This window comes from Dendrobates tinctorius, unplaced genomic scaffold (genome assembly GCF_039654945.1).
Source record: "Dendrobates tinctorius isolate UK_male_01 unplaced genomic scaffold, ASM3965494v1 ptg000008l, whole genome shotgun sequence".
Classification (NCBI taxonomy): domain Eukaryota; kingdom Metazoa; phylum Chordata; class Amphibia; order Anura; family Dendrobatidae; genus Dendrobates; species Dendrobates tinctorius.
The window spans coordinates 4,486,129-4,503,566 of record NW_027361676.1 but is presented as its reverse complement, the minus strand read 5'-3'; the positions used below and the strand labels follow the sequence as shown (position 1 = coordinate 4,503,566).

The window sequence follows — 17,438 nt, the reverse complement described above, 5'->3', positions numbered from 1 at the left end:
GGTTTTCAATGCACTTCCTTAAAAAAAATGCAATAATTTTTTTTCTAAAGTGGTCTACAATGGTATCAATCAAAGCAACAGATTGACAACCAAAAAAACAAGCCTTCCATTGACAAAAAATAATTAAACCGCTACTTTTTTTTTCCAGTCAAGAAACGCAAAAAACAAAAGGTTCAACTTTGGTATAGCTGTAATTGTACTGACTTGATGCATCATTCTGCCAGGTAAGTTTAACCATGAAATGAAAAGTATAAAAACAACCTTACACCCCCCAAAATTGGTAGAATCGTTATTTTTATTTGTTTTCATCATTTCACCCCATTTGGGATTTTTTCTCCCCATTTTCCAATACATTGTATGGTTAAATGAATGGTGTTATTCAAAACTACAGCTTGTCCTGCAAGAAAACAAGCTCTTATATGCATGGGTCGGATTGCATGCGGGGATTCCAACATATTTTTTGAGCACGCCGAAGACACTTTCTTAACACATGAGCGTGCTCGGATAACACCTTACCCAGCATGTTCGCTGATCACTATCTGGCATGTTTCTGTATAAAGATCCTTGAAGATTGATGCGTATAGTGTAGCAGAAAATCTTGTGTGTTAGCACCAAAGTGCAATTACTATGGATTCATTTTTTTTTTTTTTTTTAGCAACTGCTATGGGACAGTATCTAATCATATGTACATGCACCCGCTACTGAACATGAACGCAGTGCCTATGGAGTAAACAGAAGCCACCTACCTGGAAGTTTTAATGCTGTCTTTAAAAGGGTCATCAAAGTTTAGTAAGTTCTCAACTTAAGGTTAGGGGACAACTTGATGATCCTTGGGGGTCCCACAGATCCAGAGAAAGGGGCTCTGATGTGCCATGTTTGAAGGAAGCGATTACCACGCATCACTGGCAATGAATGGGGCCATAGTGCACATGTGAAGCTACCGCTCCATTCAAACAGGGTCTGTTCTTGGGATTTTTGGAGCCTCCCATTATTGGCACCTATCTTTTGCATAGGTGAGAAATCGTTCAGTTGGGAAATGTTAAATGGTATCAGCTGCCCACAAGAATTTACACATTAAAAAAATAGATAATAGATAGACAAACTCTTACTCGTGGGTCGGCCACTCCAGTATATCACTGGCATCTGCTATAAGATGATTTTTCTCATAAGGAGGACTTATACAAGTGGCCAGAGGAGTGAGAGCAGGGGGTGAAAGGGAATCCAAGCTACCAGTTGGTGTAGTTTCTTTTGGAGAATTATTGTTATCTGTAAAATAAAAAAAAATATATTTAAATAAAAAAATATATATTTCAAAGATATTATTGAAATGCATAACAAAAAGGGACATAAAAATAATAAAGGAAGGAAAATAACTAGATAAAAGTTTTCAAAACAGAAGAATAAGTTATAAAAAAGGCAATCATGACTACTATTTTAGAATCCTTAATACATAATAGAAGAAAACCATAAATGGAATTTAGAAAATGAAGATATACAGGTAGTAAGAAAAATTCTAATGCACCTTGACATATGATCATGAATGTATATAGAAAACTTTTTATAGAGTATTCCAAAAACAATTTAGAAAATGTGTCCAGTGAGCCATTATACACACAAAGAATGCAGTTTACATATTAATCTACAGGCAAGATCGAAAAAATGAAATTAAGAAAAAAAAAAAAAAAAAAGATTCCGATATCATCCTTTTCCAACCTGTTAAAAACTCAACAGAACGGTGCGAATAACAGTATCACTGTTAAAGTAGAAAGTTATTCCGCAAGGCTTCAGCCATATAAGATTTCTAAATAATAAGGGCAGCCAAAAAAAATTTAGAATGAGGTCAGCGACTGAAAACAATTCATTTTCTGCAACAGAGGGGGAAAAAAAAAGTCCACTTTGTGCCAGGGTTTCATTAATCATAGTGAAAACTTCCAAATGATACAGAGATGAAAGTAGAACATTTTCTAAGGAGGAAAAAAATGTAAGAAAAGTTTGTTAAATTACAGGCGCCCAAAAATGGGACAAGCAAACCACATGTTGCACATATCCATGTTAAATGAATGGGTCATGAGTCATTTAGGTTTTTTTTTACATTACATACATGGAAATGCATTTTGTATATGTGCATTGTTCCAGCTTTCCATCACACTCTTCTTAAAATTGTGTCCCATATGTTGAAAGTTTAGCTTAGAATGACTCAACTATTTAAAATTGTTCACAGTAAGGAAAATAAAAAAAACGGAATTACATGTGTAGGAGGAAAGAAATCACAATGTATTTTTTTCTGTGATGCTGCAGAAACCACATATTGCATAAAAACAGCACAGTGTTAAAGTTAATCTGTCACCAAGTTTTTACTACCTCATCTGAGAACATCATAATATAGGAAGAGAGACCCAGATTCCAATGATGTATCACTTTGTTCACTGGGTGCAGTGGTTGTGATAGTTTTTAGATTTAGAATGAAGCAGAGCTGAGAAAACTACCCCCAACCACACCAGGCTCTGTATATACAATGTCCATAGACAGTGACCTGCCTGTCACAGGAGGGGGAGTGGTCGGTCTAATAAGTGTGCTGACAGATTCCCTTTAAAGAGGTTGTCCCACAGACTACACACAATTTATACATTAAATCTTGGAATAAAGGTAATTTCTCTAATTGGATGTGTTAAAAATGTTCCTGTACTGAGATAAGCTTATAAATGTGCCCTTATATGTACTGTGCATTGGCTGTGTCTGACCGTACAGGGACATGGTCCGCACATACCACATTTTCTGGGCATGGGGTGGATGCAAAAGAGTATGCAAACAGGACAGCCGGGGATCACAGCTGATTCTGTGACGTAAAACATTTCACTGCCTGTTTTTCATGGTTTTATTTCACAGAAATGACATGCAGTCCTGTATCCTCGCTTTTGCGTCATCCATTGCCAGGAGATGTCCCTGTACGGTCAGACACGGCCAGTACACAGTACATTTATAAGATTATCTCAGCACAGGAACATTATTTTTTTAACATGCTCAATTGTGGAAATTATTGTTATTCCAAGATCCACTAACTAAAATGTACTTTGTTCATGAGACAACCCCTTTAAGATTATTAAATTACGGTAACCATTTTTTTTTAAAGATAGTTAAAAATCTGTAAAATTTAAAAAATGATGCTAAGAATGAAGGGTTTCAGTTTTTCAGTACATACTTCATATGCCTGGTATAACGCGGATTAGTTTTTGAATTAAAGAATTTGGACATTTTAAAAATAAAATTAACTTTCTTCACATTAGAAATATCTTGTATGTACAGAATGTGGCAACCAACTAGATAGATGGCAGAAACACTTTCTAGATAGAAATAGTTGATAAAAAAAGTGCAAAAACTAATATAGCTCGTTATGTCTCCCGAGTCCAATAAGTGTAAATCAGTAGTTTACAACTCTCCAGTGCCAGAAAATGATAAAATGGTATTCAGGGGTGGACATAATAGGTGCATCTGGTGCCCAAAAGGTAAGTGGGCCCAGTAAAACCTCCAAAGTAGGTGGAATTGTGCATGATGATGAAATATTGGTCTGCAAAGGGCCCATATACTGTTCTTGCACAGGGCCCTCATCTGTCTGTGTCAGAAACTAATGGTATTTAAAGGGTTTTTACATTTTCCAACAGCACCTTAAGCACCCAGCACACACAGCGAGATCGCTAGCAAGATCGCTGCTGAGTCACAAGTTTTGTGACGCAACAGCGATCTCACCAACGATATCGCTGTGTGTGACAGGTATCAGCAACCGCCACCTCGCCGGGTATCGCTGATCATGCTCGATTGCCCTGGACATTTTTTGATCGTTGGTCTCCCGCTGGCCAGCACGCATCGCTGCGTGTGGCAGGCGGGAGACCAGTGATCAGCGAGCTGGACGCTGGTTTCCAATGTAAACCGCGGGTAACTAAGGGCACGCGTCACTTAGTTACCCGCTGTGTACCTTAGATACCAGCGTGCTGGGAGCTGGTATCTAAGGTACACAGCGGGTTTCTAAGCACCGCGCGGTGCTTAGAAACGTGCTGTTTACCTTGGTTACCAGCTCCCTGCACCAGCACGCTGGTATTTAAGGTATACAGTGGGTAACTAAGCGAAGTGAGCACTTGTTACCCGCGTCGTCGCTGTCCTGATCGCTGCTAAGATCTGCCTGTTTGGCAGCTCACCAGCGATCATCTAGCGACACACCAGCGATCCTGACAAGGTCATATCGTTGTCGGGATCGCTGGTGCGTCGCTATGGGTGACAGGGCCCTTATACTGAAAAGTTCAAATAAATCTTGCAATACTATAATGACATGGATGCAGTTTTCTTTTTACAACATGCCTCACCACTTTATTTCACATATAAATTTTTTAGTGACCTTCATTTGACTTAAAGAGGTTGTCCACTATGTTAGAGCTGATGAACGATGCTTAAGACGGGTCATCAATGTCTGATTGGTCAGGGTCCGACCCCGGGCGCCCCTACTGCTCGGCAGTTATTGGTGTCAGCTGGAAGTGCTCACTTGTGGAGCTGGCAAGGATAGATCATCAATGCTAGTAGTGGACAACCTCTAACCATTGCCCTTTTCTTTGGAGTCAGAACATCATTATAACAATAGGATCTCTGCCAGCTAAAGAAATCTGTACTTAGGTTGTTGCTCTGTAAAAATTATTATATGTACTAATGAATTAAGTTGGGAGGTCTGATTGGTAGGGTCTATAAACGAGAGCTGTTTGCGAGTGTTTAGATATAGTCCCTCTGTGATGATTTCTAAACCCTGGGAGCCATGAATTCACCGGGATTGACAGTTTCTTTGCAAACAGCCAAGTACATTCCATTTGGGACATAAAACCTTTACAACTTGGAAACCTGTTGCAGAAACTTGTCAAGGAGCTGTATTCCAGAGTAAGAAGTAACTGGATGTTTTTGTATTAAACTGTAATGTCCAGTCTCCAAACACTGTAAAGTCATTAATACATTTAGCTTAGAGACTACCTTTTAGCAATACTCCATTTTATCAAAACGCTTCTCGCACAGGTCTCTGCTGAGACTTCATGCGGACGATGATTTACTTTTTCTTCTTTATTTCGCTCTCTTGTATATATGGTTCCAGCTCCAGAAATCTAATACCTGACTGACATAATTCCAAGAGACCAGCTGGGAAAAATATGTTCAGTCCAATCATATTTCACATAGATCTGCCAAGTGGAAAAATACCACAAAAAAATCTCTACTCTCCTACATCCCAAAAGAAGTATTTCAGCAGAATGTATGGCACGATGATAGAACCCGGAGCATGGCCTTAAAGGGATTGTGCAGAAGTAGAAAATAATGGCCGCTTTCTTAAAATAAATGCATTGTTCCATACTTATTTATGGGTTGTGTCTGGTGTTGTAGGGCAGCTCTCATCACTTCCAAGGCGCTAAGATGCGATACTACTAATCCATGGGTTATGACAGATTGAGTTTAGATTAGACCAGGGGTGCACAACCTTTTTAGGTCCAAGGGTCACAAGGTTATACTGAACCAATCCTCTGAGGACTACACTAAAAATTAAAGGGCTATTATATTCAGTGACAAATGTCTAATCAATACAAATTCTACTTAAAGGACCCCTCCGAAGAAGCCAGACGTAAAACGCGCACTACGGGTGTTGTTCTCTGCTCTTCCCCTGGGTAATTATGCCATGATGATCTTACTTGTAGACTGTCCTGCTTATGTGCTAATAAAAGTCTCATATAACACATTATTACGCATGAATCTTTGACTTGACTATTTATATTTATTGTACAGCTTTATTTATCTTGCAAATTATACATATGATTATTACCTATGATGACTATTTATATTTGCTTTTGTGATGTGTAAAGAGTATTTATCATTACAAAACCTCCTTGTTATTAATTGATCCTTCATATACCATCCAGCATTTGCACACTTACTTTTAGTAAGCCCATCCTCTGTGGGTGTCATTTGCACATGGTGGGCCACCACAATTAGACTCTGTGGGAGCAGATCCAATCTAACTCAGACTTCTGATAATTTAACTCAAATGTTAAAACTTCACCATCTCCTTTTTTAACATGTTCATGTTGTGTATATATCCCCCATTTATTGTACTAATAATACAAATGTATTGAAATGTACTTTGGCTTTGTACTCCCTTATAGGTTTTCTAAGGTTAAATTAGGAGAGCCCATTATTTTTGGGTCTATTTACAGTGGGTACGGAAAGTATTCGGACCCCTTTAAATTTTTCACTATTTGTTTCATTGCAGCCATTTGGTAAATTCAATAAAGTTCCTTTTTTTCCTCCCTCATTAATGTATACTCTGCACCCCATCTTGACTGAAAAAACAGAAATGTAGAAATTTTTGTAAATTTATTAAAAAAGAAAAATGGAAATATCACATGGTCATAAGTCTTCAGACCCTTTGCTCAGACACTCATATTTAAGTCACATGCGGTCCATTTCCTTGTGATCCTTCTTGAGATGGTTCTGCTCCTTCATTGGAGTCCAGCAGGGTTTTTAATTAAACGGATAGTACTTGTTTTGGAAAGGCACACACCTGTCCATATAAGACCTCACAGTTCACAGTGTATGCCAGACCAAATGAGAATCATCAGGTCAAAAGGAACTGGCCAAGGAGCTCAGACAGAATTGTGGCAAGGCACACATCTGGCCAAGGTTGCAAAAGAATTTCTGCAGTACTCAAGGTTCCTAAGAGCTCAGTGGCCTCCATAATCCTTAAATAAAAGAAGTTTGGGACCACCAGAAGTCTTCCTAGACCTGGCTGTCCAGCCAAACTGAGCAATCGTGGGAGAATAGCCTTAGTGAGAGAGGTAAGACGAACCCCAAGATCACTGTGGCTGAGCTCCAGAGATGCAGTAGGGAGATGGGAAAAAGTTGCACAAAGTCAACTATCACTGCAGCCCTCCACCACCACCAGTTGGGCCTTTATGGCAGAGTGGCCCGACAGAGGCCTCTCTTCCGTGCAAGACATATGAAAACCTGCATAGAGTTTGCAAAAAAACACATGAAGAACTCCCAGACTATGAGAAATAAGATTCCCTGGTCTGACAAGACAAAGATAGACCTTTTTGGTGATAATTCTAAGCGGTATGTGTGGAGAAAACCAGGCACTGCCCAATATGATCCCAACAGTGAAACATGGTGGTGGCAGCATCGTGCTGTGGGGGGTGTTTTTCAGCTGTAGGGATCAGACGACTGATTGCAATTAAAGGAAACATGAATGTGGCCAAGTACAGAGAGATCCTGGATGCACAGAGAGATTCCCGAGTGCACTGGACCTCAGACTTGGCCGAAGGTTGACCTTCCAACAAGACAATGACCCTAAGCCATCCAACCTGATAGAACTGGAGAGGATCTGCAAGGTGGAATAGCAGAGGATCCCCAAATCCAGGTGTGAAAAAACTTGTTGCATCATTCCCAAAAAGACTAATGGCCGTAGTAGCTCAAAAGGGCGCTTCTACTCAATACTGCGCAAAGGGTCCGAACACTTATGACCATGTGTTATTTCGTTTTGTTTTTTTAATAAATTTGCAAAAATTTCTACATTTTTTTTTTTTTTAGTCAAGATGGAGTGCAGAGTGTACATTAATGGGAAAAAAAATGAACTCTTTTGAATTTACCAAATGGCTGCAATAAAACAAAGAGTGAAAAATTTAAAGGGGTCTGAATACTTTCCTTACCCACTGTATATATCCATACAGTTAAAGGGGTTGTCTGGTCCAAGTCGATAAGCCTGCAGTCACTTAGATTCGCCGCTTTCTGAGCCGAGACCGGAGGGTATGTATGAGTTATACATACTCCCGGTCAGGGCCTGTCTAGTGGGCATGGCCTCTGTGGAAGACACAGGACCCGTTCCTCCCACTTCACCAATGTGACGTAACTACACAGGTACAGCTCTCCGGCGCCCCCTTTGTCTCTCTGGTCAGTAAGGGAACTGCACCTAGAGCAAATGACCGCAGGGGAGCATGTCCTGTTACCCGCTGGGTATTCTAAGATTCGTAATTAGAGTAAAAGCACCAGCCCAAGATTAATTTTATGGTTTAATTGCCTTAAGGGCGCACTACATAATTACAGAAATATACAGTAAGCTATACAATGGAATTACAGTGGATTTGCAGTCAAGAGTAAAATATAACAATAAGGGTACAAGACTTAGAGAGCTGGAGGTCAATTTACCAGATTGTAGGTTGCATGTGGGGAGCTCTGCAGTCCAGAGGTACAAGAAGCTTAGTTGCCGGACAGACCCCAAAGCATGGGCCGCTGCTCCCCTTGGCAGATCTGTCCCCAGTTCCTTCTTAGATCACCATCGTCTGGTTCTTCTGTGTGAGAGACTCTCTGCCATGGGCTGCTAGTTCTTAAGCACGCTAGGTCCCTCCCCCTGTGTCAGAGGGTGGGCTTGAGCTCCATGCAGAACTTATTCCCAATACCTAAGAAAGGGGGTAACTTTCAACAGCATGATCGGATCAGGACATGAGAGGTACCAGTGAATGCGGTTTGTTTTGCCTGTCATGTGGAGAGCAAACTATGTATCTCAGGCCCCAGAACCCTCACCGCCTCCGGAGTCGCACTGTCAGATGCGCGATTTCCTCAGGGTCACTCGGATATTTTTGTGAGTCCATAACTCGAAAGATGTGCTCATAATCCATGATCCTAGGATGGAGTCGGGGCAGCTGGGAGAGACAATGGATGTGTATTTCTGTGTCTAGCTGACAGGTATATTCTAATTGAAGCCCCCAGGCCCCTTCCTGCCCCATGCTGGCATGGCTCCTTCTCAAGCTTTGAAGTTCTGTTTTGGGCCATATCTCATTATTATACTAAAAGGCCTTGCTATTCAACATTGGAGCCCTAAATCCTGCTTTGTTCATCACAGCCTCACACCATACACTTGTATAGAGTGAGGCCACGCCCCGTCTAGTGACAAGGCCGTCTAGTGGGAGTGGCTGACTAGAGAGCACAGAGTGACTGCAGACTTATCGATTCAGACATCCTCCCTTTGATGTGGGCTCCGGCGCTGAACCCATGTCTTTCCCGACAAATGTCAGCTGTTTTGAACAGCTGAGATGTGCCTGGAACAGCCGCAGGTGGAATTTTGATCCACCCGTGGCTATTAACCCATTAAATATCGCTGTGAAATTCTACAGCAGCATTTAACATGCGATTCCGGCAATCTTGCCAGAAATATGCTCATCGGGTGACCCCCGTCAAGTGATCGTGGGTCAGCGAGGGGACGGCATGACAACCAAAGGTCTCTTGCAGACATCTATGATTGTAACTACCGTCTTGCTGTGAGTGCCGTCCAGTGGTTGGCGCTCAGAGCAAGCGAGTAATTCTACTACATACAGGCGATCTGATTATCGCCTGTCTGTAGCAAAGTCGATCAGGTTACGGCAGCTTCTAGTCTCCCACGGAGAATATTGAAGCATGCCAAAAGTTAAAAAAAAAATGTTTTTAAAAATATTACAAAAATTAGAAAGATATAAAAGTTCAAATCACCCCCTTTTCGCTCCATTCAAAATAAAAAAAAATAAAAAATCAAGCATATACATATTTAGTACCTCCGGATTCATAATCGCCCGACCTATCAATATAAAAAAAGGATTACCGTATATACTCGAGTATAAGCCGATCCAAGTATAAGCAGACCCCCCTATTTTTGCCACAAAAAACTGGGAAAACTTATTGACTCGTGTATAAGCCGAGGGTGCACAGTGAGTGGCCTCAGTTATCTGCAGTGTGTGGCCCCAGTTATGATGCACAGTGAGTGGCCCCAGTTATGATGCACAGTGAGTGGCCCCAGTTATCTGCGCAGTGAGTGGCCCCAGTTATCTGCACAGTGAGTGGCCCCAGCTTTTCTGCACTGTGAGTGGCCCCAGCTTTTCTGCACAGTGAGTGGCCCCAGCTTTGCTGCACAGTGAGTGGCCCCAGCTTTGCTGCACAGTGAGTGGCCCCAGCTTTTCTGCACAGTGAGTGGCCCCAGCTTTTTTGCACTGTGAGTGGCCCCAGCTTTTCTGCACAGTGAGTGGCCCCATCATGTTGCTGCTGCCGCTGCCTCCCTTACAAAAAAAAACAAAAACCTGTATACTCACCTCCGTCGCTGCCCCCTGCTCATCGGCGTTGCGCTCTGCAGTGACTGTGCAGGCAGAGAGCGATAGCGACCTCTGACCTGATTGTCACTGCAGAGGACGCAAGACAGCAGAGCGCAGGGACAGGTGACTATGCCTCCCAACCCCCCCTTCATACTCACCGGGTCCTGGCGCTTGTCTCTGCAGCTCCCCTGCTTGTTCCATGTTGTCGGCGCTGCTCTCTTCCTGGTTCAGCGGTCACGTGGTACCCGCTCATTAAATATGCGCATATTTTATGAGCGGGTTCCATTTGACAGCTGAAGCAGGAAGAGAGCAGCGCCGACAACATAGAACAAGCAGGGGAGCTGCAGAGAAGGGTGAGTATGATCTGACACCCCCGCTCCCCCTCCCCCGCCGATCCCCCCCCGGTATATGACTCGTGTATAAGCCGAGAGGGGGACTTTCAGCCCAAAAAAATGGGCTGAAAATCTCGGCTTATACACGAGTATATACGGTAACCTGATCGTTAAATGGCGTAACGAACAAAATTAAATATGCCAGAATTAAAATGCAATAACGGCCGATCAAAAGATCGTATCTGCATCAAAATGGTATAATTAAAAACGTCAGCTTAGCAAGCAATAAAGAAGCCCTCACTCAACCCAAGATCACGAAAAATGGAGACGCTACGGGTATCAGAAAGTGGTGCAACTTTTTTTTTTTTTTTTTTTTTTTTTAAACTTTGGAATTTTTTTTCACCAATTAAATAAAAAAGAACCTAGACATGTTTGGTGTCTATCAACTCGCAATGACGTGGAGAATAAAAATGTCAGGTTAGTTTTAGCATTTAGTGAATATATTGAAAAAAAAACAAGTGTGGGATTGCACTGTTTTTGCAACTTCACCGCACTTGGAATTTTTTCTAATTTTCGAGTACCCAATATGGTAAAACCAATGGTGTCGTTCAAAAGTACAACTCGTCCTGCAAAAAACAAGCCCTCACATGGCCATTTTGACCAAAAAATGAAAAAGTTATGGCTCTGGGAAGAAGGCGAGCAAAAAATGAAAATGCAAAACCAAAAATATCTCTGTTCATTAAGGGGTTAACCTCGTCATATAGTTGGCGGCCGCATAAAAATAATTTTCCTCACAGCAATTAAATGATAAAAAAACACACACAAGGAGTATAGCCACAAGAGATGGTGGCCTAAGGCTCTGTTCAGACTTGTGTTTTGCTATTCTATTTCTTCTGTTCCGTTCGAGGGGAAGGAAAAATCGGGTACATGATGGATGCTGTGCCACTGCTTCCCGTAAGAGGATGAGCACCATAACAGAAGACAATAAGCATGGAAGCTTTTGTAAATGCAATGCCATGATGTTTTATGTAGATATAGACTTACATAATCTAAACCATTTGCTTCGGATAATAATGCTAATAATAAAATAAGTAAAGAACCACTGCCATGTTTAAGAATACCAGGCTCATAAATCAGATAAATAGTGTTGTGTGCAGCCTTTCCAAATAGCACATGCTCCTATGACAACTCTCAGCCGGTTATTACATTAGTTCAGGCCTTAGGGATAATAGAAATGAGATTGCGTACTGTAAAATAGGAAAGCAAATGAAAAGTGTGATTAAAGGATAATTTCCCCCAATGGGAAGTTACATGCAGGGTCATAATGTAGTAGTGTGCACATTTGTCAGACAGGAGAATCAGCCACAGTGTAAAGCCCTGGTACATGGAAGGATTAAGCCAATGATTGTATGATCTAATTTAAGGAATGGAGAAATAGCTTGTGCGAGCGATAACAACCTTCTCTGTAAGCTTCACATTTACTCTATAAAATTAGCAACCAGTTGTCTTCTGATGTGCTCTGATAAGTAATAGAAACAGAGTACTGGCCTGGAGGTCCTTGTCTGATGTTAAATGCATATTTACCCAAATGATGGCTCCGATCCATCAAGAATGACATTGTTCACTCCGATCTTGATGAGAGGTGTGGTGGAGTCAAACGTCTCCTAGTGAATCAGTAGGGTACGTCTCATTCCAAAACGTCAGTTTATAACTGGAGTAGGATTTGTGGTGTAAGATATACCACAACTCGTCGTGAATTATATGAGCAGTCATCACCTCAACCTGTCCCACCCCAGTTCTGCCTATTTTGGTGAAGCTGGTCGAAACTGGAACACTGCAAACATTTTGCAACTTTTCAAAGTGTTTTACACCAGAGAATAGAAGTCAAAAGTGATGACCTCCTTTAATGGAAGGGTGGTGCTCTGAAGGAGCATGCAACAGTAGTAAGAAAATGGTAACCTTCGGCACTCAAATAAGTTGTGTTGAAACAAGAATTGCAGTTTTATTCACAGTCTACTATTCGGGAAACAACAGAAAATAAATCCAACGTGTTGACAACATTGCCTTTGTCAAGGATATCTGTGGATGAGTTGGTCAGCGAGATCCCGATGGTTCAGTGCTGCTTGGTGTAAGATATACCACAACTCGCTGTGAATTAGATGAGCCATCATCACCTCAAGCTCTGCCTATCTTAGTGCAGCTGGCCGAAACTGGAGTACTGCAAGCATTTTGCAACTTTTCAAAGTTTTTTACGACAGATTTATGCTGTAAACGTTTGGAGGAATTGGGTTTTTGTTCATATATAAAGTACCACCAGATAGCTGATACCAATCTATAGGTCTTTCACTCCTCGACCAGTCTCATTTCTCCCTGGCATCTCTAAATCTAAGCCAAATAAGTTCTTTACTCAGTCACGTTCTCTCGCTTTTATTCACCCCTATCAAGTTTCTATACAGATAGATGATAATTGTACCATCCTCGCTTACTCACAAGCCAAGCCTCAGAAGTCACCTGCTCAGTTTTAGTGCTGTGCCCAATAAGCAGTATAGAAACAATTTGCATAGGCTGCTTTTCTGTTATTAGAGGATTACCACCGAAGGTGGATACAGACAGAAAAGGGCCCTCTGTAAGAACAGTATATGGGCCCTTGGGAACCCAATGGCTCATCATAATACACTCCTTGACGTGTCTGTCAAAAGCCGCTTGCTACTTAATAGATGGAGGTGCACTCATATCCAGCTGCGAAGGTTGCACCAAAGGTACATCCACCACTATCACTACACAGAGAACAGAAGTGAAGCTCCAGCAGTGACTGAGCACTTACCTCAGTATGTGGGCACATTACGTCACAATGTGACCCAACATTATGTTAATACACAGAACAAAATCTTTTTTTTCATTATTGCATGTAAGTTACAAATATTGTTAGTTTTTCATGACCGTTGCTATATTTACTGTGCAAATACCCAGTTATCAGACTCTAAAACCAAATCAATGTTCGACACAGTGATACTTAAAGGGAACCTATCACCCTCCCCGGGCATTTTTAAGTAAAAGAGCCACCTTCAGCAGCATCATAACACACTGCAGGGTGGGATCGGGGGCCTCCGCAACATGCAGGCGCGATAGCTTGATGTCGGTTCACGACTGGGAGGCGGCTGATACAGGGGGACATAACATACCTAGCGGACGCAATAAAGGTATGGGGACCTATTTATAAAAGTCAATATTTCGGCGTTACTAGGCGTCAGAAACAAAAGAGCCACCTTCACAGAACGCAGCCTTAGTGCTGCTGAAGGTGGCTCTTTTACTTAAAAACGCCCTGGGGGTGTGACATGTTCCATTTAAAAAAAAAAAGAAGAGGAAAAAGATAAAGAAGCACTGTCCTCAATCATATGGTTCAATGTCCCCACTGAATTTTCATTTCAGGGTTTAAAAAAAAAAAAAGTCTCGGCTGACAGCCTTGGACCGGTGTATTCATGCCCCATATTTAATGATCATCACCATTTATTGATATATGAAGATCAGGACCTTGAAATATCATGATCAGGGCAGGTTTATAGTTCAGCTGACCTTAATATAAAAATGCTATATTACAATATCCAGCAGTCTAGTGGAGGATCACATCATCGTGTTATTGGATGACTAAGACTTTTGAGAGTGTGGAGTGGCCCTTCTTTTGGGTCATTTTACATAAATTTGGCCAATCTCTTATACATTGGTTGTAACTGTTGTATGGCAACCCTAATGATAGAGTGATCATAAATGGTTTCCGGTTGGCCCCTTCTTCCAGCCGGTAACACACATCTGGAAGGTTTATCTATTGTTCCACCTGGCAAGCATTTCAGATATGTAGGTGTCTCTGTTTCTTCAGATTTGGTAGACTACAGTATATACTGAAGCCCTTAATAAGAGACCTATCACGGAACTCTGCCAAGCTAAAACTAAAATTTGGTGTAGACTATACTTTCATGGATGAACAGAATTAGTTTAGGGGTGCTTATTCCTTAAGTTAATGTTCATTTTGAAAAATTGTCCAGTCTGGAATGTTGATTAGGATATTTGACTCTGTTAGATTTAATATGGAGTGAAAAAAAAAGGTTTCAGTTAAAAATGTTTTTGTTGAAGGCAGTTTTGTGGATCCTAACTTTTACTGTTATTTTTTTGGCTGGTTAGTTACAGAACTCTATTGCTCCTCAGACATGGTCACATCTCTGTAGGTGGTTAGCTGGTAAGAATATTGTGCAAGATTTGTAGGCTGAGCAATTAAGCGATGGGATCAATGAATCCCCATTGTTCCATATGTTATTTAAGATATGTAGGAGGCAAGAACTTATAAAAAACTAGATTAAGGTTTCGCCGACGCCATTTTGGATCCCGACGTCGTCCACGCCGGCGACATGTTCTTGCGGTGACGCTATCTTGAGTATCGCGGGATTTCGCCGATCCAAGATGGCGTTGCCGCAAGAACATGTCGCCGGCGTGGACAACGTCTGGATCCAGGATGGCGCCGGCGGAAGATGCCGGGGATCGTGGAGCAGCGGCGATGACGGCGTGAGTATGAGAGACGAAGTGAGAGAAAGGGTCGTATGTGGCGTGAAAGAGTGAGTGGAGATGGTGAAAGGTGAGAGGAGTGTGTGTTGAGGAGGAGTGGTGTGTTGAGGGTTAACATGGCAAGAGGTGTGCTGTGACGTCACCAGTTACAACTGGACGGAAGTTGTTACAACCCGGAAGCTGCTTAGCGCATTTATTATTATAGATACTTTCTATTTTCAATTTTACTATTGCTTTAATCCTTATTGAATAATATCCACCTACTGAACATGTATCAGTGTGTAGGTGTTGAAACATTCTTTATCTAGATTCTGGACAGAAAAAGGGGGTTGAGCTAGTAAATCAATTTTGCCAGAACAGTAAACTCAAGCCCCTTAAAGTGTAGTTTTTTATGTCCTCTTTGAGGAAGTACAAGATATTTTGATATATTCAGCCTTGTTATTTCCTCTATGCCTGCATTGCACCATAATGTTGAGGATTCCCAAGTCATACATTTTATAAGTCTCTACATTTCTCATAAAGGAAGCATCCACTTCCTGTATAAATGCTGTAATAATTACATTTCATCCAGGTTCATTTTTAAATGTAGACGTCAGTGGGAAAAGTACGTGAAGACTATGTCAAACGATTTATAGTCTACCGTTTTTGGGTCCATACTTTATTCCTTGACTAACTATGATATGACACCATAGACTGCACTGTCCTTTTCTGATGCATAGGATGGGCTATTTGGAGTTTTCATTTTGTCTGAAACCTGCTGATTTTTTCCATATGTCCTTCCCTCATGGGAGGAGATTCTGGACTATAACAATCTTAACTCCTTCCATCTCTTCATGACCATTTTTTGGCTTAAAAAATAAATAAAAAAACTACTGTTTGTGTAACCATTTACTGAAACTGTAATTTTCTTTTGGCGCTAATGGAGCTGTGTGATTGGTTTCTTTTGTATAGCAAGCTGACGCTTTTGTTGAAACCATTTGTGGCTACACTTGTTTTGATTGCTTTTTATTTAGGCCTTTTTTTTTCGTTTTTCTTTTCACCGTGTGGCTTCTACCCTTCTGATTAATTTTTTATATATTTTTTATTTTGCCTTCATTTTTTAGTCCCATTAAAGGACTTTAACCTGGGATCTTTATATTGCAATACTTTAAAATACAATACTACTATATATAGACAAAATGACTTTTTCCAATAAGGCATAGCTACGGGCGAGGCGTCAGAGGATGACAGTATTGGGAACTTTCCGCAGGTCCCCAGCTGGCATGACAACTTATAAGCACCATGCGATTGCGAGGCCAATGGTAGCTGTGCACACACTAGCAAATGACTGTTAGTGATTGACAGTGGCATTTAAGTGGTTAAATAGCAGCAATCAAAGCAAACTCTAGCTACAGCCTGTGAAGAAACCAGATTATATCTTAATTACCTAGACACCATATTTAGCAAACCAAGAAGAATTGACATTTTATCTGTATGCTGGCTTTTGCATTTAAGTGTTAATTTCTGGTTGGTCAAAAAAACAGACTTTTGCTTGTGTGAGCCTGGAGTATTGACTTGTACGCTGATATGTGATATAACTTAGTGTGCTTTTATCCTTGATGAATAGTGAGGTCTGCTGATATGCTAACTATGCATTGTGTTATGGAGCCAGTTTGTTGACTTCAAAAGCAGAGAGGGAAAAAACTATGCAAATAGTGAAAAATATTCAAGTAATGCTGTCACGGTCCTGTTAGGGTCGGCGTGCAGTCACCGCTGAGCAAGGACTCACCCACACTGCAGAGGGGCCCGGGGTCAGACACGGCCGGATAGTTCAGGCAAACAGGACCTGGAGAAGCTGAAGTCAGTGAGCAGTGAAGGACCTACGGTCATGTGACTGCAAGGGGGCGGGTCTTAGCGTCCTGCTGCCAGATAGGCAAAATACTATACAGGAATACTCAAAGTCAGACAAACCGGGTCATACACAGAGATAACAGTAAAGTACCAGGGATGAGACAGAACGGATAGTCGGGGACAGGCAGTGGTCAAAGCCAAACAGACATAGAAGGTACCAAGCAGAATCCAACAAGCAGTATCCAGAGAACAGGCAGAGTCGTACACCAAGTTATCAGGCAAACAAGAACACAGCACAAACACACTCAGGGGTCAACACACTCTGCCAAGGGCAAAAGTATAACTGACGGGGATAGGAGCTTCCTGAGGCCATAAGAAGCCTTCCCAGAACCAGGGAGAGGCCACAATAATGAGCCCCAGGTGGGATCATAACCTTTAACCCCAGAAGTGCCAGTCATCAGCACTGGTTCCAGACATTAACCCCACATGTGCGAGTCAAAGCCGCACTGAGATCATGACAAATGCTATTTGATCTCATCACCATTCTTCACCTTATCTGTGATGCGGGACTGAAGGACACTTGTTAGGGTACATG

General features: G+C 41.6%; 1 protein-coding gene across 2 annotated transcripts in view; it reads right to left on the bottom strand.

Annotated features, from left to right (window-relative positions):
- ARHGAP10 (Rho GTPase activating protein 10) overlaps positions 1-17,438 on the bottom strand; it is a 421,521-nt gene that overhangs the window by 57,462 nt on the left and 346,621 nt on the right. For both annotated transcript variants that reach the window (XM_073576247.1, XM_073576246.1), the window contains one exon: positions 1,110-1,266. In XM_073576247.1, coding sequence (XP_073432348.1) covers positions 1,110-1,266 — 157 coding nt within the window. The remainder of the gene's footprint in view (positions 1-1,109; positions 1,267-17,438) is intronic.